This window comes from Aplysia californica, unplaced genomic scaffold, assembly GCF_000002075.1.
Source record: "Aplysia californica isolate F4 #8 unplaced genomic scaffold, AplCal3.0 scaffold00668, whole genome shotgun sequence".
NCBI classification, from domain to species: Eukaryota; Metazoa; Mollusca; class Gastropoda; order Aplysiida; family Aplysiidae; genus Aplysia; species Aplysia californica.
In genome coordinates this window covers 230,146-245,822 of record NW_004797938.1, presented here as the reverse complement: position 1 = coordinate 245,822, position 15,677 = coordinate 230,146, and the positions used below count along the sequence as shown (strand labels likewise).

The following is a 15,677-nucleotide window of genomic DNA, read 5'->3' as shown; positions in this document are numbered from 1 at the left end:
GGGGGGGGGTAAAGAGTTATTTCAGGTCATGAAAGACTTACAATACTGTTAAACTAAAATATAACAAAACGAATAAAAACATTGTCGTTCTATGGTCCTCACATTTGATTTTACTTTAATCTTCATACATAAATCACTCAAGAAGATGTACGATATTTTCCCATAATTTATTTTTCCTTTCGCCATTACATAGTCTTCTATAGTTGCTGTTCCTCCAACTGATGATGATGCTGAAATCTCCCTTGTTGAAAATTACATCCTCGTCTGAACGATTGCCACACTCCACACTTCGACAAAGATGCAGAATGGACACGACTTATAAACCAGCGGCTAAAAGTAGTTTCAGAGTCCTATCAAAGTCTGCGTTCATAAGTTTTTATTTCAGGACTGACAGGCCGACAGAAAGCACAATAAGCATTATAAATTTACCACATGGAAAGATGTTTTCAAATAAATGCCATTCAGTAAGGACTCTGTGGTGTCAAGTGCCCTACTATTCGTATGCAACTGAACAAATTTATTAGTTTGTTATTTGAACCATAAATAATTGGGGTTCTCCTAATGACCTATACAGTGTTTACTTTCCGTTTCCTTGCTACAGTGTTGACTTTTTTTGGTCTTTCTTTCTTTACTTGTGGGTGGTTGGCGGGTGATCTAGTGTGGTTTACTTCTTCTTTCCTATCAAACATCTATCATCCTTATCTCCCCTTCTTCTTTTTTATGTTTGTTACTCTCTTGTAACACCTCTAATCTTCTGGCGCTCATATGACCTTATACAGTTGCGAGCGCCGTAAAGCCTCTACTAAAACTAATTTCTTTCCTTCATGGGGATTGTAGCACAAACAGCGAAAGGAAAAATGGTGTAAACGGGCCCGAACCCTGATTTACAAGCGTGATTAGAAGTGTTGTTGTTGTTGTTGATGATGATGATGATGATGGTGATGATGATGATGATGATGATGATGATGATGATGATGATGATGTTTATGTTGTTGTTGTTGTTGTTGTTGATGATGATGATGATGATGATGATGATGATGTTTATGTTGTTTTCCTTTAATTTTTTTTTTTTTTATCAAGGAAAACGGACAAAGGAAACTGTAACAGTGAATATTTTAATGACAACTATACGGCACTCACAACATTATGTATCAGGTCATATAAGTGCCGAAGGTGTCACAAGAGAGTAACAGACACAAAACAATTGGAGGAATAGGATGATAGATGTTTGACAGAAAAGAAGGAGCTGACCACTCCAGAAGACCCGCCAACCACCCACTGTTCAAGTCTATATAAATGAATGATCCTAAATATTAATGAGCTCGTCAACTTTTGCTGATCGTACTTATGATTTTTATAACATTGTCTGTACAAAGGGGCAAATCAGACATCATCTATATAGATCCTGATACTCAAAGAGTTCAATACATGAATTTACTCCTGATTGAGTATACAATTTAAAAACGTCCAAGAAATAAAAAAGGGACACTTGGCAGGATTTCTGAAAGCAAATCTGTTTAGCTACTGGAGAATAATTGATGCATAATGCTATCAGCAAAAACAAACCCCAAACAAGCCATAAATAAATATACAAATAAATTTTTAAAGCAAGAGAAAAAAAAATTGTCACAAATTAATAAATGTATTTCCCCAGTACTCCTGACACCCCTATATACACAACCAAAATGTACCTATCTACTACACCTGACACCTCTATATACACAACAAAAATGTACTTATCTACTACACCTGACACCTCTATATACACAACCAAAATATACCTATCTACTACACCTGACACCCCTACATTTCTGGCACATAGATATCTAAATAATCTAATTCCAATATGATGTACACTTGACTGTTGCCTTCAGTCACCTTTTTGTGACAAATTACCAATATTCAGTCACTATGCTGAACCAAATGTCTTTGACTATAATATATCTGTTTTATATCATTAACCCCTACTGATTGGACTGTGAACAGAGGGGCATTCCTGTGTCTCATAAATCTCTGTGTAAGTCGTCGAAAAAGAACATGTTTCTTTATAAGTGGGTGGTTGGCTGGTGCTCTGGTGTGGTTTGCTTCTTCCTTCGTATCAAACGTCTATCGTCTTTATCTCCCCTTCTTTTTTGTGTTTGTTGCTCTCTTGTAACACCTCTAATCTTCGGCCCTTATATGACCTTATTTTGTTGCAAGTGCCGTAAAACACTTAGTAAAACTAAATGTTTCTTTATGGCTTGGTTTCCGTTGTGTGAATGTGGAAAGAAGGGGTGGGGGTGGGGCGGAGATACATCCTCCCAACCCCACCAATACCCCCATCCTTTCTCGTCTCTCGTCATCCATCTATTCTCGTCCCTCATCCTCCCCCCACCCTCCAGCGTTGATCCATCTTCTCCCTCCACCCCCAATCATTCCCCCATCCCTCGAGTGGCTGAGGAATTTTCTTTTATAATGGTTAGAGTGAGTGATGGGCAGGGTAGGGTTTTCCTAACATAGAGGTCGTCTCTGCGAGATCAGCTCACTTTCGCTTACATGAAAAAAACAACAATTTTGTGTCGATGGTGATTGGGCTGTCGATTGAGGGGGGACAACGACGTTACCAAACATATAAAATCAAAGTAAAAAGTAGCCTACAATTAATATAATGTCTATAAACTGAGTTTTGTGAAAAGCAAGAATGCACTTTTACTCCAATACCTGCTCCATAATTCAGCTCTCGAGCCTAGAGGTGAAGGGGTTAAGCAGTTTGAATTATACAGCCTAGAGTGCCCATTTTAATGTTAGAGATCTAAACTTCCTTATTTAGTGGACGCTTCTTCTGTTCTATTCTTTTGTTGTTTGCGGCTTTCTGGTTTTTCTATTGCAAGTGGTTAAAGGGTGCTACTAGTCAGTCCAACTTCTTTTCTGTCCCTCTGTTGTTTCAGTTTGTCTTACTTTTTCTAAGCACCAGATGACCGTTAAATCCGTTTGGAGATCAGGAAATATCACGGCAAGCAGAACAATTGAGATTTTCAGTGCTAACAAAGCAGATAGTAAACAAACTACAATCGTTCATCTAAGGTTGCCTAAAAAAGATCATGAAAATCCACCTGCCGAACACCGTGAGAAGTGTTTTTTGGAGTCTATCATGACTAGCATTACAGAGGGGAACCAGACAACCACCAACGCAGTAGCTTGAGATCAAGATAAGAAGACGGCAGCGGATTGGGCGCACTCTTATGTCTTAGGAAGCCAGTCCCCAAGTGACAAGGCAAAACCTGAGATGGAACTCCAGATTTAAAACAATATATTTTGATTTAATTTGTTGTAGTTGTTGTTTTGTTTTTGTTGATTTTTTGTTGTTGTTTTTTTTTTGGGGGGGGGGAGGGGGTGTAATGGAGGAAAGCATAGATTCACTATGGGGAACGAGATCTGGATGAAGATCTAAATAGTGTTATGTCGCACAGCTGGCTGAAGGTAGAGGAAATCGCCCAGAACAGAGACCGGCAGAGCCCTTCTAACTTCCAAGCGGTTTATCGACTACGCAATACCAGAGTGAAAGAGGCAGAGAAGAAATAATATCGGCGTCTATTGTGTACCGCTTAGTAGGTGCTTTGCTGTCGCGCACAGGAGACCTGAGCTCGATTCCCGAGTGGGGGGGAATTTCTGTTGAGTGTCTCGGTTTTTTCATTTGGGATAGTGTGTCTTTCTCAGCTTGGATTGATCTTGACAGACAGGGTGGAAGCCAGCCTCCTAAACGATCCAAATTATGTTGATGGGGGCGTAATAAACATCTTCATTATTTTTTAGGGAGAGGAAGTGACCGATACTGTCTCGACGTGCTCCACTGTACCCAGATAAACTCAAACAAACAAGCTTTTACATTATACCATGTAACGCAAAGCCGTTTGCCCAGACACGTAGAGTTGAAGTTGTGTTGTGTAGTATAAGACAATAATTGATGCATTTGGGTTTGCTGTCGTTGCCCCTAACAACACGAACAAGATCCAAGACTACCACTCAAAATTCGAAAGACTGGCCTGTCCTTTAGCTCAGAGTATGATCATGATAGTCTAACTTGCTTTCATTTTACTTCCAATGTTCCGACGTAATTATTGTACACATGTACTCAAAGTGGGACATTTGGAGACTGCAGTAAAGTAAAGACAACAGTTGCTGTGGTGCACTCATAAACGATCAATAAATAAATTATGTCAACGCAAATATGGGTTATCCACGTATTTGTGTACTGTATTATTGTGTGGGTATAACAACTTTCAACCCTAAACTGCCATCAGTGAGGTGGGACTTCCTATTTCACGTCTTCTTCTATAGAACAGATACAAGAGGCCGTAGAATAAGGAACATTCCTGATCAACCGTAACCCCAGAGGGCGCAGTATCGAAGCTGAACCTGGGCCATCCGCATCATAGTCTGGCTGTACACTTACTCAGCTCGAGGTTCACCTTTAATTTCTTAATTTGAAAATATATAAGGTCATATCATTAAGTTGTCAGTAAGTGTTTAATTTTTGTTGAAGAAAGTATAGATGTTCCAAAGTCAAAATTGACTTAATGGTTTGAGTTTTGTCCTCAGAAAGCAAAAATGAAACATGGAGACATAAAGTACTTTTGTAAAGCAAGTTTATTACGTTTGTTATAAAAAGTAGAAGTACAGATCATGCTGCCTGTTCGAGTCATAAAAACGTTCTCTCTCTCTCTCTCTCTCTCTCTCTCTCTCTCTCTCTCTCTCTCTCTCTCTCTCTCTCTCTCTCTCTCTCTCTCTCTCTTTAAATCCTTCTTTCTCTTCTAAACTCTTTGGTCTGCTTCACTCTGTCAGGTATATATTTTTATATTATATTTATCACAGAGCTCTTGACAAGAAAGAAAAGTCACCCCAAAATCTGAACATGTTATAGTCATATCATTCCTGATTGCTGCCACTGTATTATTGCCAGTGCCCAAACTGACAAGAACAACACGTTGAAAAAAAATAAGAACTACATGAGAAGCGTATACATGAATAACCTACAGTTAATACATTTTGTACTCCGCTTCCAAGGGGAGAGTGTAAAAAAGTGGATACATAGTACATAATAGTTCGACAATATTGGTCTCAAATGGATTCGGTTTGAGACAAAAGAACAGAAATGAGATTTATACTACAGGGCAATCAGCTTGGTTCACAGATTTGAAGTATTTCGTTCTGACGCCAGCAGCTTGGAGGTTGCTTTTGATGGCGTTCAGGTTAGCAGGGGCTACCCCTCTGTCTCTTGTCAGGATCCACGCAAACTCTGGAATTTAGAAAAGGAATAAATGAAGAAGTTGGTAATGGTTTATGCGTAAAACATGCACGGTTTTGTCAATTTTCCTCCAAGCAAAATGTAACAACATGTACTTTACAGTATTACTGCAAGACTGCATGTAGTTTAATGGTGTGATTTCACAGAGACTCTGAGTTAATCTTGTTATTTCAAGACGGATGCAGATCACAAGAGACTTGTAAACGTGTTTTGATGAACGACCCGGAGTTGTAAACAATTTAAACCCATGCCAAGATGCTTTTGAGTGTGAAAAGATTTCATGCTTCCTACTCCATACCACAACAGGTATTATCTTAATTAAAAGACCTATACTGGTTGGAAAGGAGTATAAAATCAAAATCTTAAACAAACAAGCTGTTGTCTACTTACGGATATTCACAGGCAGTCCAGGCAGGTTAAAACAAGAGAAGACAACCGCGTAGTTGTCGTAGTCCGTCTCCACGATGTAGTAGTTAGGCTCATTACCACCAATAACGTCAACTGGAACAGTGCAGGGGAAATTTGGTTATACACACTATGGTATGATAGTAATAATGGTACAAGCTTAGGGCTGCTATACATTTCACACGGTCATTAAAGAGGGAAGATCTCCGAATCAAATGTATATTTCTTACAGAAGAGAGCCAAAAGTGTGGAGGGCCTTGACAACTCTCCAAACTTTCCAAGTTCAAGAAGGCCCAAATAGAGATTTGAACCAAAGTCATCAACTTCAAAGTCCAGCATGATGCTAACTGATTTAAGTCTACTTTCGTATGAAGTCCTCTCTCGTAATAAATATCTATTGACACGAACAAAGCACACAAACAATAGGAAAAGAACATTATGGATGCTGTTGTTATAATTTTTGCAGAAATTCCTCACCTACATGTACCAAATAATTATGTAATGACTCCGGCTTATGAGTTTATTTATATTCCTTAAATCATTTTGATAAGCCACAATAATAATATTATTATGTTGATATGATGCTGAATTTTTTGGCTAATCAACTTTTCCAAGTTTCCAAAACATCATCTGGAAGGTGGAGAAAACTTACATTGTGAGAAGGACACTTTGAGCTGGGCGGGGGAAGCAGGGTCCGGTGTGGTAGCGTCACCGTTGATGGAGGCCGGCCGGCTGAAGATAGTACGTCCGAACCTGGTGGGGTGGGACAGAGGGGACTGGTGAGTTTGTTCTTTCTTAACCTCACTAAATGGCAGTATTGTGTGTGCAGGTGTTTCTACGTATGTAGTAAATGTACTTGAATTGAAGTTGACAATACTATAGCAGTATACTAATGACCGAGACAACAGCTATCTGGAAACAGGACATGTTGCTTCTACATAAAGACGACCTGAGCCTATATCATTATTTATTAAAATTTGCTCTTTACAATTTGTCAGTATGTCGGCACTTATATTGTCAAATTTGGCTGACCTCCGAAGTAATCCATCTGTTTCCTAATCTACAATAATGTATTCTATATACTATACTCACAGCTTAAAGGTCCTGGTGCCGGCGTTGAGAACACTGATGGTCTGGTCAGGGTTCAGACCGTACTCGGCTCTCACACAGTCCATGCCCGCCTCGAACCAATTGTCGAAGCGCTCGTACTCGTACCAGGTACCCAGGTACTGGAGGGGAAGAGGGGGAAAAGGAGGGGGGTGAGGAGTTAATGAAAAGTAAAGTACGAGAGGCAACAGAGACAAAAAGGTGGTGGTGGTGAGTGTTGGAGGGTGGGTGTAGGAAAGAGACGAAAGATGATGGGCGATGTACTTTCCACACATACAACGAGTGAGGTAATGTTCACTGTGCTGAGAGTAGGCTACGCTTATTGTAAGGCATTGGTGCTATTATGTTGTAGTTGTAATTGTTATTGTATGTGGTGTCGCTGATTTTTAAATGTCTTGTTAACGAGTATGGTTGTGTTGTTGATGATGAAAAGACGAGGATGATGATGATGACGAGAGACAAAGAGACGAAAGAAAAAGAAAAGAATAGAGACTGGATGAGATGTTATTGAAACCTAAGTCTTATCTTATTTAGCTTCCAGAAAGATTACTTTTCTCTAAGAACAGATTTGCATTATATTATTATTATTATTATCAATATACGCGTTGTACCACCAAAAAGAGACAAAACGAGCAGACTGCATTAAGCGCCCTGCAACTAGAGACAAATGCGACAACGTCATAGACAGACAATTGCACATGCTCCACACAGAACAAAAACATGCCACATATTATTATGTTGCTGGTTGCCACATACCCGACTGGGGTCAAAAGCAGCCTGAGTCCCCGTAGCAGGACATCTTCCCGGACGGAGGACGACCCCTTGGGCTGCTGCAGACGATAGAAGAGTGGAGAGTAGCACCAGTACTGCAGACGACACGGCGCTTGTTAGTTTCAAGGAAGACATCGTGGGGACGATTGACTTGGAGCTAGACACTAGATATCAATGTGCTCAGATAAACTTCTTTCTTCTTGGGCTGTTGCTGTTGTAGTTGCTTTCGTGAAGAGTGGAGACGGTCTGGTAAAATGAGAAGGGTTGTTCTGTTTCTGAGTTGTTTCTGCTTGATCACCAGAAGTCGGAGATGCTGTGTCTGTGGAGTCGCCGAGTTTATATAGCGCTCTGAACGTGATGACGTTTGGCGTAATTTACGTAAAACTCGCGCCATTGTTTTTCCACCGGCGTAAAAAAAATCATTGAACTGTATCCACTGTCCATTCTTAACAGCACTGGGAATAGCGGGGTCTCTTAAAACCAGAGCTGCGTACTTTCGGGGCGATGACCTGTCTGACGTCACCACCGACTTAGGGTGTCGCGTGACCAGACACGGGGCTTCGCCACAGGTAGCAAAGGTCAAAAGTCAGAAAGTATCCCTCTCGTCTGCTCTTCGTTTGGTGGATATTTTTTATCTTCCTCGGCAAGAGACCGTTGTTCTTTTTTTAGCTGTTACGTAGAAAAGAGAGTTCTAGTTTTCTTCGGGCTTCTGTATAGCTCTCACCCCCCTCCCCCCCCCCCCCCCCCCGCCTTCCTCTCTCTCTCTCTCTCTCTCTCTCTCTCTCTCTCTCTCTCTCTCTCTCTCTCTCTCTGTGTGTGTGTGTGTGTGTGTGTGTGTGTGTGTGTGTGTGTGTGTGTGTGTGTGTGCGTGTGTGTGTGTGTGTGTGTGTGCGTGTGTGTGTGTGTGTGTGTGATGCGTGTATCATTCTCTTTCTCTTTCTCTACTTTTCTTTCCTTTTCGCTTCTTCGTACACCTTTGTTGATTTCTTGTCGCCTTTACAAGCACAGCAGCTAGGTGTGTACATTCAGGACTTTTGGACCTTGCACGCCATTGTCAGAAGAAGAAAAAAAAATGCCCGACAAAGAAAGATGTACGAGTGAACAATTGTTTTTCCCTTTTAATCACTAAACGTATTTTGCTATGTTGATGTTAATGTTATGTTATCGTTGTTACTGTTACTTCTTTTGTTGCTGCTGGTGCTGCTGTTCATGTGTCCTGCAGTTGGGGGAATTTTCATCGTCTTTCTTTTGTTTGGATTAAGTTGTGTGGTTTTTTATTGTTTGTTTATCTGTTTGTTTGCTCTGGAGGGGGGGGGGTGAGTGTGAGTTAACATCTTGTCGTGCTGTCTTTGCTTCCCCCTGGTCTCAATAAGCACAGTGTCCAATCGCCAAACACCTTTTTCTATTGCGATTTCTACATAACTAACTGCTAAAGCCAGTCATTAATTTGTTCAGTTTTGTTCATCTGCCAGTCCTTGCTCTTTACATAATTCATGATCTCATCAGAGACCTACTTCGTAAACAACGCTGTTCGACATACATTAGGCTATCATTGCACTGGACGACCCTACAAGACAGTGGGTTTTCCCCAATTGCTATCATCATGTTATTCAACAACGTCACAGCATTATCTGTGGTTTGATGATGCTCGTTGTGTTGATGTCTTGATAGTAATCTTAATTATGCAGGAAAATTGTATACCGTACTTGTACAGGATGTGGGCGCTGTTCACTATCTCTCTTTGCTCTCTCGCTAGTTCGCTCGCTCGCCCCCCCCCCCCTTCTCTCTCTCTCTCTCTCTCTCTCACTCTCTCTCTCTCTCTCTCTCTCTCTCTTCCTTTATTTCTCTCTCTCCTTCTCTCTCTCCCTTTATCTCTTTCGCCCCGTCTCTCTCTCTTTCCCTCTCTCCCCTCTCTCTCTCTCTCTCGCTCGCTCTCCCTCCCTCTCTCCCTCTCTCCCTCTCTCCCTCTCTCCCTCTCTCCCTCTCTCTCTCTCTCTCACACACACAGAGACAGACAGACAGACACACACACACACACACACTAACTTCGCCCAAACTCAGGCACTCGCAAAAACCGAGAAAAGCGTAGGTATCTGACGAGGCTCTCTGTCATACAGCACCCCTACGATCCTCGTGGATTTTGGGATCAGTAATGGTAACAGTAATAGGAATTTGTACCGGAATAATGTAGAGGTGTCACAAAACAGTGTTCATTAGTACACTGGCGGATTGTACGCTTTTCAAAGTTGTTGTTTTTTTGTGTGTTTTTTTTTTGGGGGGGGTTGTTTTTGTTTTGTTGTTTGTTTTTTGTGTTGTTTTTGTAAGTGTTTTACGGCGCTCGCAACTGGATACGGTCATATGAGCACGCCACTTTTAATATGTGCGATCCAAAGAGTGTTCCCTCATTCTCTTTGCCCAAGTTGTTAATTTCTTGTTTAACGGTATTGTAAGCTTTTATGCTTTGTAAGTCTTTTAAGTCTGAAATAACTCTATACCACCCCCTCCTCCTCCTCCTCTCTCTCTCTCTCTCTCTCTCTCTCTCTGTCTCTCTCTCTTACTCTCTCTCTTTTACACACACACACACACACACACACACACACACACACACACACACACAACACACACACACACACATACACACACACAAAGTCTTTCATGAGACAGTAAGGCACAGTAGCAGCTCGAAAATCGCAGATCAGACTCACAAATTTGAACACGCAAATTGCTAGACTAACAACACAACGTTTGTCGTCAGGGCCTGGGTACTGGTGAGACTTTACCTGGATGCCTGGAGGTGTCATCTCTGACCCAAAGGTTGACGTGTAATGACCCTCCACCTTTCACGGTCGCGAGCTGCTGTTGCACAATATTCTGCTGTACCCAGTCCAGTCCATGTTCTTATGTTGTTCATTCATGTTATTCTTTGCCTTCCCCTAGCTCTTCTGTCCCACACCTTTCCTCCAAGCCTCCAAGCACTTCTTTCACAATGGTCTCGTGTCTTTCTTAAATGGCCATAGTTTTGTATTTTTCTAAAAGTTATTCTCCTCAGCAGGATATGTCTTGTGTGTAGAATCTGACACACCTCTTTTTTTTTTTTTTTGGTCTCTTTTGTTTTCCAACTTATTCTGGCTATTCTCCGGTAGAGGTGAGACTTTGTTAACTCTTCACTTAAGGACTCTCTGTTTTGAAGTACAGTACATTTTCTTTGAAAAAGAACTCTCCTATTCTTACAGACTTTTCAATTCAGTTTTATATATCTGAAGCTTTAAAAAGACATACTGTTACATACATGCACATTCATGGGACTAATTTGTGTATAATGTTTGGAAATGTCCAGCAACATGTCTTTTGTTGTTGGTCGGACAAATGCGTTTGCTTCGTTCTCAAAGAATTAAACAACAGAATAGGAAGAATCTCGTTTGGGGTCGTTGGGTACAACCTATCTGGAAGAGAATATAAAGTAGGTCTAAGCTCATGCTGTCGTAATGAATAATGCAAACATTAAGGAAAGTAAGACAATTATCTAACGAATGACTTGCCTGATCAGTTTTGAAGAAATCACAATAAGGCAATTCCATGGCACATGTTTCACCAAAATGATATCATTTTAAATACATAACGAAAGGGTCTTTAACAGGGCCATTCCATGCCACGTGTGTCACCAAACTGACATCATTTTATAAACCCGACAAAGTGCCTGTTGGTGATTATCGATTGATTCAAAGTAGGTCACTGGTTCGAATGTAGGGGAAAGTTGTCTCAAACAAAAACAAAAAACCCCAGCAACAACGAAACAAACAAGCAAAATAAAACAAACCCGAGACAAACAAACAAAATGCAAACAGACAAAGCATAACCCCGCCCCCCCCCCCCCCCCTCCCCCCACCTAACACAGAAAACAACGAAGAGATAAAAGAAAATAACTCTATCTCTGATTAGAATATTATTCTTAGCAGGTCAACATCCTAATTACTCTTCGTGGATAACTAATAGTACGTCAGTCGGGTGATTAGGCATGTGTGTGTGTGTGCTCTCCGAGATGTAGAAGTTTGTCAAGATTGGTCTTTACTGGTTACAGCTTGGGCCAGGGTGTACACAGACAGCAGTTTGCACTGAATAACAGAGAGAGGGGGGTGGGGGGAGAAGGAGAGAGAGAGAGAGAGAGAGAGAGAGAGAGAGAGAGAGAGAGAGAGAGAGAGAGAGAGAGAGAGAGAGAGAGCGACAGACAGACAGACAGACAGACAGACAGACAGACGGACAGACAGCGAAGGAAAACTGGAACTTTCTCTTCTATACTCCAGCAAAAAACAAGAACCGAGTGTCTTACAGAGGACGACAAAGATAGACCAGAATCCCCCAAAGCTGTCGTGGACGCAAGGGAAATGACAGTTTGTGACCTTTGCTACCTGCTGCGATGTCCCGCCCGTGCCCGGTCACGTGATGCCGTTAGTCGGCAGTGACGTCAGACGGGTCACCGTCGAACAAGGTATGCAACTGTGGTTTTGAGAGCCTGCTATTCTATGAGTTGTTATGAATGGACAGCGGATACAGTTCAAGGATATTTTTTTACGCCGGTGGAAAAACAATGACACGAGTTTTACATAGATTGCGCCGGACGTCATCACGTCCAGAGCGCTATATAAACTCGGCGACTCCACAGACACAGCATCTCCGACTTCTGGTGATCAAGCAGAAACAACTCAGAAACAGAACAACCCTTCTCATTTTACCAGACCGTCTCCACTCTTCACGAAAGTAACTACAACAACCTAAGAAGAAAGAACTACCCCTGAGCACATTGTTCTCGTGTCTAGCTCCAAGTTAATCTTCCCCACGATGTCTTCCTTGAAAATGACAAGCGCCGTGTCGTCTGCAGTGCTGGTGCTACTCTCCACTCTTCTGTCGTCTGCAGCAGCCCAAGGGGTCGTCCTCCGTCCGGGAAGATGTCCTGCTACGGGGACTCAGGCTGCTTTTGACCCCAGTCGGGTATGTGGCAACCAGCAACATAATAATATGTGGCATGTTTTTGTTCTGTGTGGAGTATGTGCAATTGTCTGTTTATGACGTTGTTAGATTTGTCTCTAGTTGCAGGGCACTAAATGTGGTCTGATCGTTTTGTCTCTTTTTGGTGGTACAACATATATTGATAGTAATAATAATATAATGCAAATCTGTTTTTTAGAGAAAAGTAGTCTTTCTGGAAGCTAGATAAGATAAGATAACTTAGGTTTCAATAACATCTCTATCTGTCTCTATTCTTTTCTTTTTCTTTTGTTTCCCTGTCTCTCATCATCAACATCCTCGTCTTTTCATCATCAACGGCACAATATTACTCGTTAACAAGACATTTAAAAATCAGCTGCACCACATACAATAACAATTACACTTACAACATAATAGCACCAATGCCCTACAATAAGCGTAGCCAACTCTCAGCACAGTGAACATTTCCTCAATCGTTGTATGTGTGGAAAGTACATCGCCCATCATCTTTCGTCTCTTTCCTACTCCCACCCTCCAACACTCACCACCACCACCTTTTTGTCTCTGTTGCCTCACGTACTTTACTTTAATTACCCTCCCCCCTCCTTCCCCCCTCCTTCCCCCCTCCCCCCTCCCCTCCAGTACCTGGGCACCTGGTACGAGTACGAGCGCTTTGACAACTGGTTCGAGGCGGGCATGGACTGTGTGAGAGCCGAGTACGGCCTGAACCCTGACCAGACCATCAGTGTTCTCAACGCCGGCACCAGGACATTTAAGCTGTGAGTAGAGTATATAGAATACATTATTGTAGATTGGGAAAAAAGATGGATTACTTCGGAGGTCAGCCAAGTTTGACATTATAAGTGCTGACTAAAGGACAAATTGTAAAGAGCAAATTTTAATAAATAATGATATAGGCACAGGTTGACCTAGGAAAGCTTGTCTTAAGAAACTGAACAGACAGGTGAAGGGGATATACCTGGGCATTATGGGTTATTATTGTTAAAAGAGCATCTGAGAAGAAAAATGAGTTGCGAACCATGATTAAGGATGTGTGTGTGTGTGTGTGTGTGTGTGTGTGTGTGTGTGTGTGTGTGTGTGTGTGTGTGTATGTATGTGTGTGGGTGTGTCAGTTCTGGCACTTGAAGAAAGAAAAAGACCGCACGTCTTTATGTAGAAGCAACATTTGTCCTATTGCCGGATAGTTGTTGTCTCGGTCATTAGTATACTGCTACAGCATTGTCAGCTCCAACGCCAGCACATGTGCAATTACTACATACGTACAGACACTTGCACACATCATACTCCCATTTAGTCAAAAGAAGAACAAACTCACCAGTCCCCTCTGTCCCACCCCACCAGGTTCGGACGTACTATCTTCAGCCGGCCGGCCTCCATCAACGGTGACGCTACCACACCGGACCCTGCTTCCCCCGCCGAGCTCAAAGTGTCCTTCTCACAAAGTAAGTTTTCTCCTCACCTTCTCTGTCGGAGATTCACTAGGCAGTTATTGTCTCCTTTTCCAAATGCTGTTATGGAAACTTGGAAAAGTTAACTAGAAAAAAAATTCAATATCATACCAACATATTATGGCGTATCAAAATGATTTATGGAATATGAATAAACTCTTAGGCCAAAGTCATGATAGCATTATCTGTTACTGAAAAGTAGGTATGGAATTTCTGCAAAAATCTTAACAACAGGATCCATAATGTTCTTTTCCTATTGTTTGTATGTTTTGTCAGTGTCAATAGATATTTATTACGAGGGAGGACTTCATACGAAAGTGAACATAAATCAGTTAGCATCATGCTGGACTTTGAAGTTGATGACTTTGGTTCAAATCTCTAGTTGGGCCTTCTTGAACTTGGAAACTTTGGAGAATTTTCAAGGCCCTCCACACTTTTGGCTCTCTTCTGTGAGAGACATGCATTTGTTTCGGATATCTTCCCTCATTAATGACCGTATGGAATTTGTAGTAGCCCTAAGCTTGTACCATGATTACTATCATACCATAGTGTGTATAACCAAATTTCCCCTGAACTGTTCCAGTTGACGGTATTGGTGGCAATGAGCCCAACTACTACATCGTGGAGACGGACTACGACAGCTACGCGGTTGTCTTCTCTTGTTTCGACCTGCCTGGACTGCCTGTAAATATCCGTAAGTAGACAACAGCTTGCTTGTTTGAGTTTGATCTTTACAGCCCTTTTCAACCATTGTAGCCATTTATACCTAAGATACTACCTATAATGATATGGAGTAGGAAGCAGTGAACTCTTTCCACACTCAAAAGCATCTTGGCATGGGTTTAAACTGTTTCTATTTTCACTGTAGTAAGGGATTTTACCACTCCGGGTCGTTCATCAAAACACTTTTACAAGTCTCTTGTGATCTGCATCCGTCTTGAAATAGCAAGGTTAACTCAGAGTCTCTGTGAAATCAAACCATTAAACTACATGCAGTCTTGCAGTAATACTGTAAAGTACATGTTGTTACATTTTGCTTGGAGGAAAATAGACAAAACCGTGCACGTTTTACGCATAAACCATTACCAAATTCTTCATGTATTCCTTTTCTAAATTCCAGAGTTTGCGTGGATCCTGACCAGAGACAGAGGGGTAGCCCCTGCTAACCTGAACGCCATCAAAAGCAACCTCCAAGCTGCTGGCGTCAGAACGAGATACTTCAAATCTGTGAACCAAGCTGACTGTCCTGTAGCATAAATCTCATGTCTGTCCTTTTGTCTCAAACCGAATCCATTTGAAACCAATATTATCGAACTATTTTGTACTATGTATCCACTTTTTAACACTCTCCTCTTTGAAGCGGAGTTCAAAATGTATTAACTGTAAGTTTCTCATATTGTACGCGTCTTGTGTAGTTCTTATTTTTTTTTTTCAACGCATATTTAATGTTGTTCCTGTCAGTTTAGGCACTGGCAATAATATCGTGGCAGCAATAAGGAATGATAATAATATGACATGTTCAGATTCTCAAAGACTTTTCTTTCTTGTCAAGAGCTCTGTGATAGATATGACGTAAAATATGTATCAGACAGAAGAAATCAAACCAAAGAGTTTGAAAGAGAAAGAAGGATTGAAAGAGAGAGAGAGAGAGAGAGAGA

At 41.5% G+C, this 15,677-nt stretch overlaps 1 protein-coding gene across 2 annotated transcripts; it reads right to left on the bottom strand.

The window, feature by feature from the left end:
* Positions 1–4,727: 4,727 nt before the first annotated feature.
* Positions 4,728–8,082, bottom strand: LOC101862681 (apolipoprotein D). 2 transcript variants are annotated; one of them, XM_005108204.2, is made up of 5 exons: positions 7,553–8,082; positions 6,782–6,918; positions 6,342–6,442; positions 5,675–5,785; positions 4,728–5,275 (listed from the first exon to the last, which is right to left on the bottom strand). In XM_005108204.2, exons 1-5 carry the CDS (start codon positions 7,700–7,702, stop codon positions 5,139–5,141), a joined length of 636 nt encoding a protein of 211 aa, XP_005108261.1. In that variant the 5' UTR covers positions 7,703–8,082; the 3' UTR covers positions 4,728–5,138. The 2 variants fall into 2 exon arrangements, with proteins under 2 accessions (XP_005108261.1, XP_012943461.1); XM_013088007.1 differs by lacking the exon at positions 7,553–8,082 and having other exon boundaries at positions 6,782–7,222.
* Positions 8,083–15,677: the final 7,595 nt, after the last annotated feature.